We start from the raw sequence: 19198 nt of genomic DNA on the forward strand, positions 1-19198 counted from the left end.
AAAAAAAAAAAAAAAAAAAAAGAGCTAATTGGAGCAGGCACCATATCTCAATATGTCTAGTCCTCAGTTGTCCTTAAGGTGATGAAATTTTACCTCCTGGAAAAGAGGGACTGAATCACGCCATCTATAACATCTATTTCAGTAGCAAGATACATTATTACATGGTTTACCACAGCTTTATTAAGAATAATTTAAAAAATCCTCCCACTGGGACTTCCCTGGTGGCACAGTGGTTAAGAATCCACCTGCCAATGCAGGGGACACCGGTTCGATCCCTGACCCAGGAACATTCCACATGCTGTGGAGCAACTAAGCTCGTGCACCACAACTACCGAGCCTGCCCTCTAGAGCCCACGAGCCACAACTACTAAAGCCTGCGCACTCTAGGGCCCGCGTGCTGCAACTACTGAGAATGCGTGCTGCAACTACTGAAGCCCACATGCCTAGAGCCCGTGCTCTGCAACAAGAGAAGCCACCGCAATGAGAAGCCTGCGCACTGCAACAAAGAGTAGCCCCTGCTCGCCGCAACTAGAGAAAGCCCACGTGCAGCAACAAAGACCCAATGCAGCCAAAAATTAAATAAATAAATAATTTTTTAAATTAAAAAAAATAATAAATCCTCCCATAAATAACAAACTCCTACTGTATAGCCCACGGAACTATACTCAATATCCTGTGATAAACCATAATGGAAAAGAGTATAAAAAAAGAATGTCTATATGTGTATAACTGAGTCACTTTGCTGTACAGCAGAGACTGGCACAGCACTGTAAATCAACTACACTACAATAAAAAAAATAAAATTTAATTTTAAAAAATCCAAACTTTTTTCTTATTAATTCAATGTTAAATTATTTATTTTATACAACATTTAATTGGCAGTGAGTATGGATGCTTTATAGTGCAATTGGATTCAAAGATAAGAATATGAAAAGAGGATTATAAACTTATAAGAGTGCTATAAATTTTTAGAAAAAAATGAAAGAAAATCGACCTGCCAAAGGTCACCCAAGATTTTTAACTTTCCTCCCAACTTGCCCTTTGGTTATGTAGTTATATACCCAGAGCATATGCAAAGTAAAAATTTTAAATGTAGGCAAAATTACTGGCTAAAAGGAGAAAACATTACTATTTTAGGATCTCTTTGCTTCCTGATTCTTTCTTAAAATAGTCTATAAAATGATTAAAATACTTTAATCAGTATTGTCAAACTTTATTAATGCAGTCTGATCATATTTGTAAAGAAGGATGTTAAAAACAACTGAAGAGCAAATCCATTAAGTACTCTAATATATCAGCAACATATTGTACCAGACTATAAATGTCAGACTTAACAGGAGATGCTGGAGAGAAAAAAGGGTTACAAGTTTTGTGCCCAACAGAGGCCCAAGCATCTTAACCTCCTTGCATTAATGCCCCCTTTGCCCTCTGTCTGCTCAGCACTTAAAGTGTGGAAACACAACACTAAAGTTTTCCTGGTTCTCTCATATACCTGTTTAATCTTCCCAGCAGGATTCTTAGGTCTTCAAGGAGTGGGAACCCTGTTTTTTTATGTCATATTGGTGCAACACTGGCTCACAGCAGGCTTTTAGCGTTTATGGAATGAAAATGTAACCATTCAGTTAAAAGATGCTGTTATGTAAGTTTAGAAAGAATTTTTTTATGAAGAATACTTATCTATGCCCACACTTGATATGAAAACAGAACTGACAAGTTTAACTGTCAGCATGAGAGATGTAGCCTACATATTTCAAAACTTTTCTATACAGATTTTTAAATAAAATAATTGTGGTATAACTTTTCTTGTGAAATTTAAAAAGAAAGAAGGGAGCAGTGCATATATATTTTATGTGGAATGAATACTGGTGATCATTCCTCAATGTAGAAATTAGATCAACCATAAGGCTCATTTCCTGCCCTTCAAGCTATAGAACTTCCAGAGACCTAATTTCTCAAATAGAAATCAGAAAAAATGCAGAAAGATCCTTCTGGACAAAGCACCCCATATAGCAGCTTTAACCACCTAACACATGGATACAAAGTAGTTCAAGATAAAAGCAGCTGCATGACCTAAAATCATAAACTGTCTAAGCCCTGTTCTAGATTTGCTTCTGATCTGATAAAAGACCTTAGGCAAACAATTCATCTGGAGGTCTGTGTCCTCGTTTACTAAATGAGAATATCCTCAAGGGGTACTGTACAATGCCACTATTCATGAATCAACGCAGTACTAGAAAAATATTTAAAGCTGTAAAACCTATTAAAATATAAATTATTATTAATACAGTCATGATCTAATGAAAATAGATTCCAAAGAACTTCAAATACTCAAAATGGTTACAGTGTAACAGCACTGAAGAAGCCAAAGAAAAATGAAAAAAATTTATATTTCAAGTTCTTTATTTTGAAATATCAGAATAGGATCAGATTGACTTTTGGTTGCTCCATCACCTGCTATGGGTGACTTAGATAAGTCACTTTCCTCTCTAAGCCTCCATTTCTTTCTAGTAATGGTGCTTATCTCATAGATTATGGTAAAGATTAAATAAGATAACCTCTGGCACACAGTAAACCTTAAAAAGAAAACCACTTGCCTGTTATTATTACAAATACTATTATCCTTGTAGTAGTTGTCATCATCATCATCATCATCATCATCATCACTGCTCTTCCAAGGAAGTAGCATATGACAGAAAGAAGCTACACTTGGGAACTGGACAGATCCTGGTTCAAATCTTACCACTGCTATTTATCAGCTGTATGACCATAGCCCCCTAAAGACTCTTATTTCACCTATAAGATGTGGAAGTCACCTCCATCCTAAGGATGTTTTGAGGATTAAATGCAGTCATATAAAGCACCTAGCACAACAGAGGTCCCCTCAATGAAAGTTACTTTTTATCTCCCTTGATCCTTTTTAAATGAATTATATAAGTCTGTCAAACATTTAACATATGAGTAGATAAGAGTTGGCCTGAGCAAGATGGCAACATGGTAAGGAGCCACGGCCTGAGTTCTGACTAATACAGAGGCCAGAGTAAACACAGAGAGACCTTTTCCAACTGTCCTAGTGACAACTGGGACATACTATAACAATACGGTTGCAAAGGATTTGGTGCAGGTACTAGAATTCAATCATTCTCAAAAAACAAGTAAATGTTTTTCCCATTTGCTAAAATAAGTAAACGGCACTTATACAAGATAAAAATCTCATCTTCTGATCAATAGCACTGTTATTCAATGTATTAAGAGTTACTTTTAGTGACTTGTAACATTTAAGCAGCATATTTTAAAAAGTTAATAAAAAAAGTTAATCCTTATTTTTCTACTAATAAAAGAGAATTATCCGAGGGCTTCCCTGGTGGCGCAGTGGTTGAGAGTCCGCCTGCCAACGCAGGGGACACGGGTTCGTGCCCCGGTCCGGGAAGATCCCACGTGCCGTGGAGCGGCTGGGCCCGTGAGCCATGGCCGCTGAGCCCGCGCATCCGGAGCCTGTGCTCCGCAACGGGAGAGGCCACAACAGTGAGAGGCCCGCGTACCGCAAAAAAAAAAAAAAAAAAAAAAAAAATTATCCGAAACAGAGAATACATTAAAATATTATGTAATTGTTTAAAGTGCATTTTATATGTAATATTAAATACGTATATTGTATATTAAGGAACTTGACATTATTGTGCCAAACAAATTAACAAGATTCTCGTGTGAAAAGAGTTACTGGTTTAGAAAAGTTGAAAAAAAGCATTTGAAGTTCCCCATCCTGGCTTTCTACTCCCCAAATTAATGCTATATAGAGTGTCTCCTGGCAGCCAGACATAAAAACTTAATCACAATTTATTTGTAGCTTAGCTAATTTGTAACAGCTTATATTTGAGAAATGCAAGCAATGTATAATGACTTAAAAGTCTTCCTCTCCGGCTCTTTGGACACAGGACTTTTTGGCTCACAGGACAATAAACAGAATTAATGATAAAAATGTCAACAAGTAAGGTAAGGAAAAAAATTAGAGTAATAGATTTTTAAAGGGTTAGAATATCAACAATTTAGGCTTTTCTTGGGTTATTTTACCTTCAAAGACAAATGAAAGTTAATATGGTAGCAATAAATCTTAATCTCCTTATTTCTCCATAAGTGTCATAATGTCATATAAATTTTCATATATCTGTTCTTTAACCTATTTTTCTTTTCAAAAAGTTCCTATAATCTATTTAGCAAAACAATTGCATAAAAAATATTTAAGTTACCTTCACATTAACAAGCGGATAAGTTACAGTAAATATTTACATAGACAAACATGGGGTATATGTCAACATTTTCTTGACAGATGGTAACATTTATTTCATCAGTATCTCTCTCCTTTTCTATATCCACTCAGTTCATTGACATCTTACGGAAGCAATAGCCAATAAATGTAAAAATGATTCAACCTGGTTAGTACTTTTTAAAGCAAATTAATGTCTATCAGTTTGGCAAAGTACATATATGGAAATACTCAATATTGACAAGAATCCATGAGGCAATCACTCAGTGCACACTGATGAGAGTATGAGTTGGAACACCCTTTCTGGAAAGCAATTTGGCGATATATGTATATCAAGACTCTTGAATATGTCTAGACCCTTTGATTATATTTCCAGCATTCAAGTCTAAAAAAATCATCCAAGGTAATAACAAGATCTAAGTACAGAGATATTCACCAAAGAGTTATTTATAACAGTGAAAACTTAGAAAGAACCTGAATGACCAACAACATGGGAAGGTAGATAAAATGGGAATATTAAATATATGTCACATCTATTTGATGAAATACTGTACAGACACTAAAAGTCATATCTTTGAGGAATATCTAATATCACAGGAAAATGCTCCTAAAAAAAATCAGGTTTTAAAAAAAGCAGACTGTAAAACTTTATATGCATGGTATACCATTTTTGTAAAAATTACTATTCTTGATTAAATAGATATGAATATAGGCATCATAGAAAGAAATACAGAAAATATTCACACTGTTGGTCTTGAAGGGGAAGATAAATAATTTTTATATTCTTCCCTATCTCTTTATCACTTGCTCTATTATACTATCCTTCTTTACTATGCTTATTTTGTTTCCCCCACTAAAACATAAGCTCTATGATGGGAGGAATTTGTTTCTTCTGTTAGACACACAGCAGTCATTTCAATAAATATTTGTTAATTAATAAATACTATATGTGTATACACACATATATATCTATAAAATGATCATTTATGACTTTATTAATCAGAAGAAATAAACCTTATTTTGCAAGAAAATATAAATTCCCTACTACAGAATTATTAACCTAATTCTGATCTTCAAGAGTAGTAATTGAGTTCAACCTCTCATTTCATCATCAATTATCCAAAATCCTGCATGAAAAAAAGCAGTCTATGGCCATGACCCCCAACTCGGATTTGGGAGTTTTGTCAAGGTTTCCAGCTGAAATGTCAATTAGAAATTACTCGGACATCAGTCATATGTGCAGACAATGTCAACCACACTGAAAACCCCAAACTTTTTCTCCTTAGCACCCACTAGATGGCCACAGGTATTTCTCATCTAGGTTGACCCACCTACATTAGGAAACCTCACCTGATGGTTATGTGGATACTGCCTTTCCCTTGATCCCAGACATCAAAGTCAACGGTTAAGAATATTAAATAAAAGAAATTTCTAAATAAAATAAAGATCTTTCTCTCTAACAAACGTGAGTAGCTGGTAATCAATTGGTAACTTCAAATATTTAGAATTCAGATGGTAATTATTCATTCTGAGGACTCAAAATAGATGTCAAAAGGACAGATATATTTTCCATTGGAAAGCCCCCTGGTCCCACCCAGAGCCTATTTATTCTTAATTTACTTAAAATTTTAACAAGGTTGATTAACCAAAGGAGAAACCTGTCATAAAATGTAAGTGAGTTACATTCCAAACAGTTTTTAGGTGCCAGAGGTAAGCAAAATAGTTACATCCTAGTGGGGAAGACAGACAATCAACATGAAAACAAAGAAATAATTGGGTAAATTCAGAGAGTGATAGGTGCTCTGAAGATTACATTATGTATATGACAGCAGGGTTCATGTGGAAAGGGCATGGGCGTGATCAGTGATTATAGAATGTTATGAGAATTTATAAGCTGAATGACGAGGAGGCAGGAATATACAGATCTGGGAGAAGGTCATTCCACGCAGAGGAAATATCAGGTACGAAGGCTCTGAGGCTGGAAAGCACTTGGTCTATTTTTAAAAGAACAAGAAGGTCACTGTAGCTGGAGTCTAGAAAGCAAGGGAAAGAAGAAAGGAGATGAGGTTGACAAGGTTGGGTCCTGTAGAGTGTGGTGGCCTTGTTAAAGGGTCTGGATTTTATTCTGGGTGTGATGGGATTGCATGGATTTAAACAAGGAACTGATAGGATCCGATTATGAGCAAACAGTAAGGAATATTAACTGCCAAATAAGAGAGAAGAAAAAATGTGAAAATCAGATACAATCTCATAAATAGCCTGAAGCAACTTAGAGAAAGGACTAACACGCCTATATCTCCATCACAGGCTCTGAAGGTGTCAGTGCATTACAGCATCCTAAATAGCTGATGTTTATCATAATAAGTAGGATTCACCAAGAAAACATGAAAGTATAAAATACTACCATACATTTACATAGCACTTTAAATATTTTATAAATGGTAAAATAGATACCATCTGAAAATATGCTTTTTAGAATGGCAAGGAGAATATAATATCAGAGTTTCATCTAAATATTTTATGCTTCAAGAAATAAATCTTAGCTAATCAATAAACTTAGTTACCTAAAATAACTCCATTTCTGAGATTTCTGAAAAGGCAAAGTTTTAAGCTGTCTTTAAAATAATCAACGTACAAAAATCCCTTTCTCTTCCTTACTTTGCATTGCAACCATCATCTAGGTATAAAATCCACTCAAAAAATATGTTTTTAAATCCATGCTCGACCAGACAAAACCAGTTCTTTCATCGTCACTTAAATATATTCCTATCACCTCTCCTCTACACAGGCTGTGGTCTCATGTTCTAAGATCTCTCCTCAGCTGCCCACTATCTCAACTCAAATCCCATCTCCTTCATTTCATCCTCATTGGGTCCCGAAAAGAAGCAAGCATTGTAAAAGTACATTTTTTTCCCATTTATAATTAGAAATAAAGTGAACATTTGGCATTATGAGAATAAAATGGATTTCTTTAAATACACTTCTGTGCTTCATCCACGAAGCATTACTTTTCTAATTGCTGGAAGTCTGAACTTCTCAGATTTTCCCACCATATGATGCTAAGTTTGCTCACCACTGTTTAAGGTAGTTATTGTCAAATCACTTTAAGTACATTTTTCCTTTTGTAATTAATTAGTCATCTATGTGACAATGCGAATATTCTGGTCTCCAAAAATTCTTTCACTCAGTGCTTCTTACAGTTTCACTCTTTTAATTATAAGTAATAGTGTGTACTCCTGGGAAAGCTTCAAATTTAAAGAACTATGAATGTTCTTTCCTCGCCCCACCCCAAATGCCCAGTCATACCTCCACAGAGGTCAGCTCTGTTTATTGAGTCTTGTGTTTCCTTCTGGAAATTTCCAATGTATACACAAACATTTACACATTTCTTCCTTTTTTCTAAATCACAGATGGGACCATATTATATATACTGTCTTGCAACTTCATTTTTTTTTCCGTTAATATATCCTGGACTTCTTTCCTATCACCTCTTATAGATTCATCTCATTTTTTTAAATGGTGACAGAGAATTCTGTTTACCATTATTTATTTAATTAGTCTCCTAAATGTACATCATTATAATTTTCTCTTCCAGTTTTATATGATATCAAACAATGTTACAATAAACATCCTTTACACGCTTTGTGTGAATAACATTGGAAAGAAAAATTGCTAGAAATATTACTGCTGCATATGAATATGTTTAATTTATTTTCTTTTGATAGATAATCACCAAATTTTCTTTCAAAATTGCATCAATCTACGCTCCCATTAACAGCAATGCTAATTCCTCATCCCTTCTTCCTCGTCTACAATGGACATTAGCAAATTATTTAATCTTTACCAATCTGATAGGTGAAGGAAAAACAGCAGCTCACTAGTGTTTTAATTTTTTTTTAACAAGATTAAGCATCTTGTAACGAATTTATTGAATATTTGAAATCTTTTCTCTATGAAATGTTTAAAGCCTCTGTCCTTTTTTCTATTAGGTATTCCTAACAAAGAACAATATTTAATATTTTAAGCAATATATTTAAAGAAATGTACAACAAGCTTCATTATAATTTTCAAAAAATATTATTTTAATGGGTAACCTACACCTAAGTACTCTCTCCAAAAAGCTGCAGTTCCTGGAAGTATATATATCTAATTTCATTATGTTTAATAAACCTTTATAAACTTGACCTTTATATTGAGAATACATTAATAAATGTGCTAGAGAATTTCCTATATTAAAATCGCCTTAATTCTTTTTAAAAAAAAAAAAAATTTCTGTAGGCAATTAATAGGAAGCAACTGAAAATTAAGAAATCAGCATATTGATCTTTAGCTAACATTTTAGAACCACTCATTTCAACTATGGCTTCTTATTTAGTACTAAACTAAGAAGGCATTTCCAAGAACAGGAAAACCAAAAACCTAAATTAAATCTGTCTTGAGAGAGCACAGTACATCCGTCTTTCACTATTACATGAGCTACTCTTTTTCTACTTCAAAAATCAATTTCTTAAAGACCAGGAGTAAACAGTCACGTGTTGGAGTGTGGTAAGCACTTGCCTGATCGATGTAAAAAGCCGTGCCTGCGCGGATCTCTCGACGCTGTTTGAGATCAGTTTCGGTGGTGTCTCTTGATAAGGCGATGTATTCAACCTCCCGTTTGGTCAACTCCTGAAGAGCAGAGCGTGTAATTGTTCCAAAATAAAAATCAAGTTCCCAACGTATGCTTTGGAGCCAGTTATCTGACAATGTCACTCTACAGAAGAGCACTTTAAATGTAATTCTAGATTAAAGCCTTTTGAGCCTCAGCTTTAAGAAAAATGCAATAAATTCAGCATTAACCAAAATATGCATATATCTCTCCTCAGAGCTCTACTTTTACTGTACACAATAATTTATGACTTAATTACTTACTACTTAAGCAATAATAATCAAAATTAGATCTTATAAATCTTAATGTCTCCTGTAGAGTTCTTTTCAAATATCAAGAGTAATAATTTGGCTATTACTTGATTTTCAGACAAACGATAGTCATCTCTGTAAGTAGTGTTCATCTTTTTTTTTAAAGGGTGATTTAAATTAATTTACTCCAGGAACCAATGTTTACCAACTATATATTGATACAATATGTTAGGTATTTAACAAGTGTGAAAATAAGGTAAATATCAATAGTCAGAAGAGACACATACATAACTATTCAGGAAGGAAAAGAAGAAGTAAGATGAGAAGGAGGAGGGGGGTAAGGGGGTTATTATTTCACACACAAAAAGTCATTTGATTGGAAGGAGAAACCATCCAGAATCCATTTCTTTTAGAATAATTAATCTATCCCTAAATTAATTTTGCCATATATGTAGCAACTATGTACAAAAAGTTAACATTATCCTTGGTTTTACAACGTTGAATTAAAAGCAATGACGTGGGCTTCCCTGGTGGCGCAGTTGGTGAGAGTCCGCCTGCCGGTACAGGGGATGTGGGTTCGTGCCCCGGTCCGGGAGGGTGAGCCATGGCCGCTGAGCCTGCGCGTCCGGAGCCTGTGCTCCACAACGGGAGAGGCCACAACAGTGAGAGGCCGGCGTACAAAGAAGAGTAAAAACTGTATAATCACTATTAGTACTTGACTAATAAATACATCAATATTATTAAAAAACAAAAAAAGCAATGACGTGCTCCAATCCAATAAGGCATACAATATGTTTTTACTAAACAGGAAGAACAAATTAATTTACTGGACGAGTATAAAGAAAAATGTTGAATGAGCATGCCATTAATGGTGAAAGGGGATATTTCCACACAATGGGATTTTTTTCTCCACCTTGTTGATAAAAATATATTATTATTGTCATTTAGTTTTTTAAAATGTGCTGGGTCCCATGCACCCATAAATTTCAGTATATGTGGAAAGAAGGGAAAAGTTTTAAACAGAGAAAACATACACCATAGTGGTGAAGATGTGGTGATACCAAATGATGTTTCTCTAAATAAGAATGAATTGCCCACGAGAGCACAATTTTGGAGTTAAGTAGCAGGTTTTCTTTTAGCAGATACCTCCTTCTGACTTCGCCTTCCTGTCTTGTTTAACTGATTGTCTGAATACGATCTCCCACACTGAAAAACCCTGTCATTCACACTGGTTGACAAAGGGGTGTATGCCTCTTACTGTTAAATTGTACCACGGTAGCACCCTGAACTCTGCCACAATGAGGATGTTATCCTCAGTCTTGAGTTTCCTGGGACTCTTCACCAGCCAAGACAAGCACCAAGGTCTCCTCAGCTGCTGCTTCACAGAAGTGGTACCAGCAAGCTCACAAACAGCCCCAGACGCAGCAGATGGGAGAGGCGGCAGAGGTCTGTTGAGTTTTTTTGAACTATTTACAAAACTCATTTTATATGAGTGAGATATGAAATAAACGCAACTATCAAATTATTTCTATTTAATTTCTCATTGGTTCAACAGGCTTGCCCCCAAATTTCTGCCTTTAAAGATGCCATCTACTCTAGCTATTACTATGCCTAGGATCCTATATCTAATGACAGCAGTACCCACTGCAGAGTTTGGAAGGCAGCTTAGGCTATTAAGTTTTCTTACATGTATTTCCACATCCTAAAGCCGCCTCAGCTCTAATTCACAATTTAAAGTTTGGTGGTGGTTGTTTTTTTAAGATACAAGCTTTATACTTATAAACTTGAGTTGCATTTTTGAGCCAACAAGACTCCTATAATCTCCTAGCCTGGCTCATTCCACATTTCTAACAAGCTTCAAAGTCTTGCCAGAAACAAAATCAAAGTGAGATATTGTGGCCTTTGAAATAAGCCAGGCAGTGAGTGCACATCTTAAAACTAAAGAGGTTCTAGACCTGGGATTTTCGGTGGCTGACTCTGCATTCTTAGACAAGACACTTTTGCCTTGTATATTAATAAAGTGAGGATAATACTACAATGGCACATTGTACCTCACAAACTGGTTCTAGGAACAAATAAAAATATGAAATTTATGAGCTAGAGGGAGTTAGTTTCTGATATGTCCATTCTATTTTTATCATTCCTGCCCTACATGATTTTGAAAGTACCAAGATAAATTCACCACCGAAATAGAAGAGTACACGAAGTATATTTCAATAGCTTAGAAATCAATTATTTAATATCAAGTTACAAAAGGAAACTTTAAGTAAGCTTTTTCTCTTCATCCTAAAAAGTATCTTTGGAACAGACCAACTTATCTGATAGTGTTCTTCCTTGAATCATTAGAGCAATGCCTATTAATGCTGACAAAGTAGTAGAAAAAAAGTCCTGTAAATTTTTTTTAATTTGTATCGAGATTTGAATATTTCAACTTGCTTCACAACCGTACTCAGAGAACTACAGACGTTTAAGGGGATAACATGTCAGAAAGGAGAAGCAATGTGAGATCTGAAGTCTAGCTCCATCATTTACATATAAAGCTTGAGTGAGTTACTTAATTTCTCTGAACTTATTTTCTCATCTATTTGAGGGAAAAAAAAAAAAAGAGTGCAAGTTAACACATAAGAGAGATTCTGTAATCCTTAGGCTCCCTTTAAAGACCACATAACATCAAAAAGTCAGAATTATTTGGCTTTTCAAAATGTGGACCGAAGATAAAAGAATGCTTCCTGAATAGTATAAAACTACACTTTGTTTTGTAACCTCAGTGTTGCTGATTCTATCTGCTACTCATTGCCTGAATTTAGATAGATCTCTTTCCTACTGGAAGTGGAGGGTTTTCTTACAACAACATTTGCTAAAGCTATGAAAGGCAAACGTACATTTACTTCCCAAGTAACTTATTCCAAATGCTTTATAAACAAATCACCCTTCAACGTCAACATTTTTAAAGCAATGACTAATCCTGATATTTTTATAAATTCTTAATTTATTTACAAAATAGCTTATCATAGTTAAGACCCTTAGGAATCCACAAGAATTCATTGCTTACCAGGTACTGCATAGCAATAGAGCGGCGAAGAGGCCCAGGAGGTCCTATTAGAAAGACATCTTGCCCCAAAAGATCCTTCTGCATTATCCATCTTAGATGTTGAATTACTGATTGAGCCAGAGAGTCTGAAACTTTAAGGTGGAAAAAAGGTAAAATGAAATGCAAATCAGAATACTACATATAAGTCTTCAAGCAACCAATGCAGACAGTACATTAAGTTAAAAATATATATATATATATATAATATATACATACACATATATACACACATGCACACACATGCATATATACATATACACATATATACATTCATACATACATCTGGTGAATTTTCACACTGTTTTACAATAAAACCATTATTATCTAATGTTAGAACAAAGTTTATTACATCACAAAGAGTCACATAATCCCATACTTAAAGCTTATTAAGAAACGGGAATTCTCTGGTGGTCCAGTGGTTAAAACTTGGGCTTTCACTGCTGTGGACCCAGGTTTGATCCCTGGTCGGGGAAGTAAGATCCCACAAGCCACATGGTGTGGCCAAAAAAAAAAAAAAGCTTATAAGAATGCTTGAACAATGTGTCACCAAAGGAATGAAAGTGATTTTCAAGGGTGATATGAGCAGTTAGTACCATTACTTTGTCACAATTTTAAAGCCCATCTCTTTTGTTCTAAAAAGGGGATATGACCAAATCATCCCAGACAATTAATGATTATCACAGTTTTGAATAATTTTTTAAAGCTATAACTTAAGTTGGCACTGGGTTGTGAGATATCTCAAACTTCACAGTTAGGAAGTCTGATGTAGACTTAAATGACTTCTTTAGAATTTCAGTCTATTCTACAACAACTCTTTTGGGAATAGAAGACTACTCCGTATAATGCCCTTCTAAGTCTACTTTTTTTTTTTTTTTTTTTTTTCCCCAATGTGTCACCAAAGGAATGAAAGTGATTTTCAAGGGTGATATGAGCAGTTAGTACCATTACTTTGTCACAATTTTAAAGCCCATCTCTTTTGTTCTAAAAAGGGGATATGACCAAATCATCCCAGACAATTAATGATTATCACAGTTTTGAATAATTTTTTAAAGCTATAACTTAAGTTGGCACTGGGTTGTGAGATATCTCAAACTTCACAGTTAGGAAGTCTGATGTAGACTTAAATGACTTCTTTAGAATTTCAGTCTATTCTACAACAACTCTTTTGGGAATAGAAGACTACTCCGTATAATGCCCTTCTAAGTCTACTTTTTTTTTTTTTTTTTTGCCCACGCAGCAGCGGGATCTTAGTTCCCTGACCAGGGATCGAACCCATGGCCCCTGCATTGGGAGTGTGGAGTCTTAACCACTGGGCCACCAGGGAAGTCCCTAACTCTACTATGAAATCACCCATCAATCCACTCATCTTCTCCCTAAACATTTTTTTAAATGTTTGTATTAATACAATTAATTTGTGTTTGCTCACTTATAAGTCACCTAGTGACCTAGCAAGTGCTTCCCTAGGTATACAAGAAAAACTCTCGCCCTTATACATTGAGACGTATAGAATACTCACAGCAGTATGGCTCAAAATAAAACTGGAGACAGGAGATGGATAAAAAGCACACAGTGGAATATTATATAACAACAAAAAAAAAACAGAATGAACTACCATCACTTCCAACAATATGTTTAACTCTTAAATAAGAAAAAAATTTGTCACAAAATAAATCATACATTAATGATTACTATCACTATTTTGATAAAGCTCAATAAACTAGCAAATTGAATTCTTTACAAATACATACACATGTGATAAAACAGTGCTTGAAAAAGCAAAAACGCAAAAGTGATAAATTCAGGATACTTGGACATGGAATCAGAGACTCTCATGGATAACTTCAACGGTATTCGTAACATTCTACTTCTTAAATTGGGTGTGGGTACAGTGTTTCTTTTACTATTATGTTGCATTTTATACATAAACACATACAATACTGATGTTATGTATATGTATATATATATATATATATGTGTGTGTGTGTGTGTTGTGTAAATGTATATAAAAAACATAAAGTCTTTTGTATGTGTTGAATAACTCATACTTGTTAAACTTTGTTTAATCATCCAGGAAGGTCATGAAAGAATTCAAAGATCAAACTAAGAATGCTTGCTTGCCTAGGACTAAAGCTGTGCTTCCCCCCGCCCCCTCCACCAACAGCATAATCTTGCTAGGGTGGTTCCCCCTACCCTCCCTGAAAAAAGTTAACATTGAATCATTGGAAAAGATAAATTTCTGATTTTCTTAATCATGGTGGGAAGATCAAGGACAAGGTTTTGGGCAGACTGGTTGGTGTATCACATCACTGGGGTCACATTAAACCATTTTATAATTTCCCCAAAGCAATGCTTCCATGTCTGAAAATCAGGAGACTCATCACCCAAGTGGAGGTGCTTGGCTTCTCTCCTGTCCTCTATGAAGCCTCTACACCATGCATGGGGGCAAAAACTGGTTCTTGGAGGGGGACTTGAGAATAATTCTTAGCTGTTACAATGGTCTGTTGCCCACTAAAGTGATGCTGTGCATCAACAGATATACAATATATCTGTGCATTGAAATTCCATGGAATTGGGGAGAGACAATTGGGGGAAAATGTTCTTAGGAATGCAGTAATGAAAAAGAGAATAAAAAACATTGCCCCAAGACCTATACCTCTGAGAGTCTCTCAAGGAGCTCCGCAATGCTAGGAAGCAATTCATCTGTACCTCATTCTTAACAATCAGATGTCCACTTAACTATTTTTCTTTCCTACTCCAGGCTTAAATCTTTGTCATATATGGTCTACTCTTTCTTATTTCAAGGTTAAGTCCATCTGCTTGCTGTTTAAGGATGAAACAAAATAAGAGTTAAGAAGCTCTAATTTCTCCATCAGTAAAATTACGCAAAGTTCCCTATGCTGCAGATCTACCACCTCTTCTTACTTTGATATCAAATATATAATTAAAAACGTAAACACTTTGGGTTATTTTACATTTTCACAAATCTCAGTTTACTTTGGCCACAGGTCTTCTCTACACTATTCTTAAAGTTTTATGTTGCTTCTTTGTATTCACCTTTGGAAATGTGCCTGACCTTTCATTACCTGGACTTGACTATATAAAATATGAAATTTCCAAAGTTCTATCAGGTAAAGCCAAGTTGGTCTCTTCAGCTTCCTCCACCTTTTATTATTTATAACTATTTGTAACTATTCATAATGACAGAGTCTCAGTATAGTTCCATTCCATTTTGAATGCCTTGACCTTGGAACTCATATTTCTTTTCAAGATTTTTTTTTAAAATCGAAGGCAGGATTTCCTAATCAAATGTGAGGTCTTGGCCTCACAAGCTGTCAGTGTTAGCAAAGTGCTGACATTTAGGAATAATTTATCTTTTTCTTAGCAAACGGAAGGAAGAATCAAAATCATAATAAAAGAGCAGTTTGTACACCAGTGTACTTTCTTAAGTGGGAGAGAAAGGCATGGAGATGGAGTTACTTAAAGCCGGATCCTGGGAATTGTGTAGAACTTTGAGTATGTTCATGGGAGTGTCTTCCACTCAGCATGATCCTCATGTGCTGAGAACCACTGGCCCTGAGGCATATCTGACAATTCGCAGCAAACCCTTCCTTTGCTCTTACCACTCAACAGTGGTTCTCAACCACTGGCAGTACTGCCACTACTCCATGCCTGCCAGAGGGATCTGGAAATGCCTGCCTCTACATTTCAATTCTACATAAGTTTCTTAATATGGATAAGCAGCTTCTGAACCCTGTGGCTTGCCTTGTAGTCTATGCTATACCCTCACAAAGATCTCTTCTTTTCACTTCTTTTGTCTTCCCTTAATAACTCATAATGATAGTCATAATTTATTGCCTTCCTGTCATGCACTGGGTAAAAATACGAATGATTTTTCATACTCTCATTTAGATCTCACAACAACCCTAGAAGGTAGCAGACTACCGCATATAAGGATATAGACTCAACCCCAACTGTTTAAATCCCAACTGTTTTAGTATAGCTGTTTATTGTGTAATCTTAACCAGTTACTTAAATTCTCTGTGTTCAGTTTCTCCATCTGTATAATGGATATGATAAATGAACTTACTTATAAGGTGGTTATGAGGATTAAATTAGGCACTTAGAACAGTGTCCAATAGTAGTATAAGCATTTGTTAAATATTCATTATCCCCATTTGGTGAATAAAAAAATCAAAGTTCTTATGGTGGCATCATTTGTCCACAGTTGACAAGTTCATAAACCAGGACTGAGACCTAAATTGAGTCCAAAGCTTGCACTCCAGCCACCACGTCCTACTGCTCCTCTAAAATCTTTTTAACAGGCTCTATCTTCAGGTCCAAGACTTTCCCCACAAGTATGAACCTCACAGGGCTCCATCAAATTTAGTGGACTTGCTTTTATGGACACTAATTCTATTTCTTGGGCTTTGGTGATACCAGGGATACCTCCTTTTATTAAAATTTCAAATTCATTTTGTTGTTTACACTATGTTATCACTTCTCAAAAAAAAAATCCATTTTCACTTATTCATATTTTAGTATAGCGTATTTTGCCAAAGAAAACGTTTAATTTGTCAGGAAGTCGCATTAAACTACTGAGAGAAAGCGTTAGATACTACTGTGTGGTGTCTGTGGTATATTTTACATTAATGCTTGAAACTAGCTGTATTTTTAGGATGACCTCAAGAAAACATGAGTCATACTTAAAAGTGTTCCAGAAATAGAAACAAGATGTAAGACTGTACATTACAAACATCTGCAAAACAAACTGGCAAACTGCCGTGCATAACCTAATATAAACACAGCCCATTGCACAAGAGAAATTCCCGAACTCAATGTTTCCAGGCACAAGATGCTATCTTTCTTTTTTTTTTTTAATTGGAGTATAATTGCTTTAAATGTTGTGTTAGTTTCTGCTGCACAATGAAGTGAATCAGCTATATGTATACCTATATCCCCTCCCTCTTGGACCCCCCTCCGATCCCCCCCATCCCACCCATCTAGGCTGTCACAGAGCACCGAGCTGAGCTTCCTGTGCTTTATAATACCATGTTCACACTAGCTATCTATGTTATGCATGGTAGTGTATATACGTCAATCCTGATCTCCCAGTTTGTCCCACCCTCCCCTTCCTCTGCTGTGTCCACATGTCCGTTCTGTATGTCTACGTCTCTATTCCTGCCCTGCAAATAGGTTCATCTGTACCATTTTTCTATATTCCATATATATGCATTAATATACGATATTTGTTTTTCTCTTTCTGGCTCACTTCACTCTATATGACAGACTCTAGGTCCAACCACATCTCTACAAAACACCCAATTTCATTCCTTTTTATGGCTGAGTAATATTCCATTGTATATATGTACCACATCATCTTTACCCATTCATCTGTCGTTGGACACTCAGGTTGTTTCCATGTCCTGGCTATTGTAAATAGTGCTGCAATGAACACTGGGGTACACATGTCCTTTTGAATTACAGTTTTCTCAGGGTATATGCCCAGTAGTGGGATTGCTGGATCATATGGTAATTCTATTTTTAGTTTTTTAAGGAACCTCCATACAGTTCTCCACAGTGGCTGTGTCAATTTACATTCCCACCAACAGTGCAAGAGGGTCCCCTTTTCTCCACACCCTCTCCAGTATTAATTGTTTATAGATTTTTTGATGATGGCCATTCTGACGGGTATGAGGTGATACCTCATTGTGGTTTTGATGCTACCTTTCAAGAGTCCACGTAATGATAAACTGATGTCAGAGTAATACCAGAGAGCTTGATCCTATATTCTAGGATTTCCTTCTCTTTGTAAAAATAAAACATCGGGTTCAAGTTAGGCTAAATTCCTTATTCAATTCCTAGCCAATACTTGTTTCAAAAAAATAGGTACTATTTTTTTGGCCAGGCATATTCAAGGGCTTTAAAATAATTATATTAAAGGAACGTAAATTATAGTGTTCTCCCTCCACAGACTCAAATTTGTCATATATGTAAAGATTAAAATTTCAGAAAATTATGCAGAGCTCAAATTCAGCTTTAATAAATCCTTCAAAGCGAGTGACAGGGGGTGCAGAGTCAAGATGGCGTACTAGGAGGAGGCGGAATTTGCATCTCCTCACAACTAGGGCACCTACCAGGCACTGGTGGGGGACCATGGACACCTAAGGGGACAGGAGGAAGCCCCCAGCAACCGGGTATGACATGCGGCGTGGGGGGAGTGAAGTGGGAGAAGTGGAGGCTGGACAGGACTGGCATCCCTGAGGGGCAGCTGCGGGAGGGGAAGGGATCCAATGCCCGAAGGGGGAAATTGGAGAACCACTGGGAGGGCAGAGGATCAAAAGGGACCGTGGCCAGGTTTCCTCTGCCCACGTAGACCCCCAGGAACCAGCTGAGATCCCAGGCCTGATCCTCTGCCCAGCTAGGCCCCCTCCAGCCACGTGGGTTCTGAGGGAGTGGGAGGGAGAGAAGGAGGAGGAAAAGTAAATTGTAGACCTCTGGGACTGGCACCCCTGAAGGATGGCTGGGGAATGGGAGAAGTTCTTACACCCAGCTGGACTCACCCACAGTTAGGGGTCCAGCAGCAACAGGCGAGACCCTGGGGGAGAAAGTGGGGGACAGACGTGAAGGAATGGAGGGGAAGGGGGCCAGTGCTTTCCCTATCCACTTAGGTACCAGGGAGCCTGTTGGGCTCATAGGTCTAATCCTCTGGCCTCAGAGCCTCCCTCCTGCCGTGCAGAGCCCAAGTCCCGCCCCTACACCCCCACCAGGGCCCCACCTCTACACTCGGAGACCCCCTCTGAGATCCCTCCAAGGCGCTGGGCCTAAGCCCCCCACACACACACTCACCCAGGGCCTTACCTCCAAACTCCAGAACGCCACACTCCAGAGTTGCCGCATTCAACTTGCTGCCTCTCCCCTTCCCCCGCAGGTCATAAGCTGAGGCCCCCCCC

General features: G+C 36.7%; 1 protein-coding gene across 1 annotated transcript in view; it reads right to left on the bottom strand.

Moving 5' to 3' along the window:
- Nucleotides 1-19198, bottom strand: part of VWA8 (von Willebrand factor A domain containing 8) — a 368026-nt gene that overhangs the window by 306362 nt on the left and 42466 nt on the right. Inside the window, exons 3-4 of the mRNA XM_007468612.1 lie at nt 12210-12340; nt 8816-8926 (exon numbers count right to left, since the gene is read on the bottom strand). Coding sequence (XP_007468674.1) covers nt 8816-8926; nt 12210-12340 — 242 coding nt within the window. The remainder of the gene's footprint in view (nt 1-8815; nt 8927-12209; nt 12341-19198) is intronic.

Source organism: Lipotes vexillifer, unplaced genomic scaffold (assembly GCF_000442215.2).
Source record: "Lipotes vexillifer unplaced genomic scaffold, Lipotes_vexillifer_v1.1 scaffold479, whole genome shotgun sequence".
NCBI classification, from domain to species: Eukaryota; Metazoa; Chordata; class Mammalia; order Artiodactyla; family Lipotidae; genus Lipotes; species Lipotes vexillifer.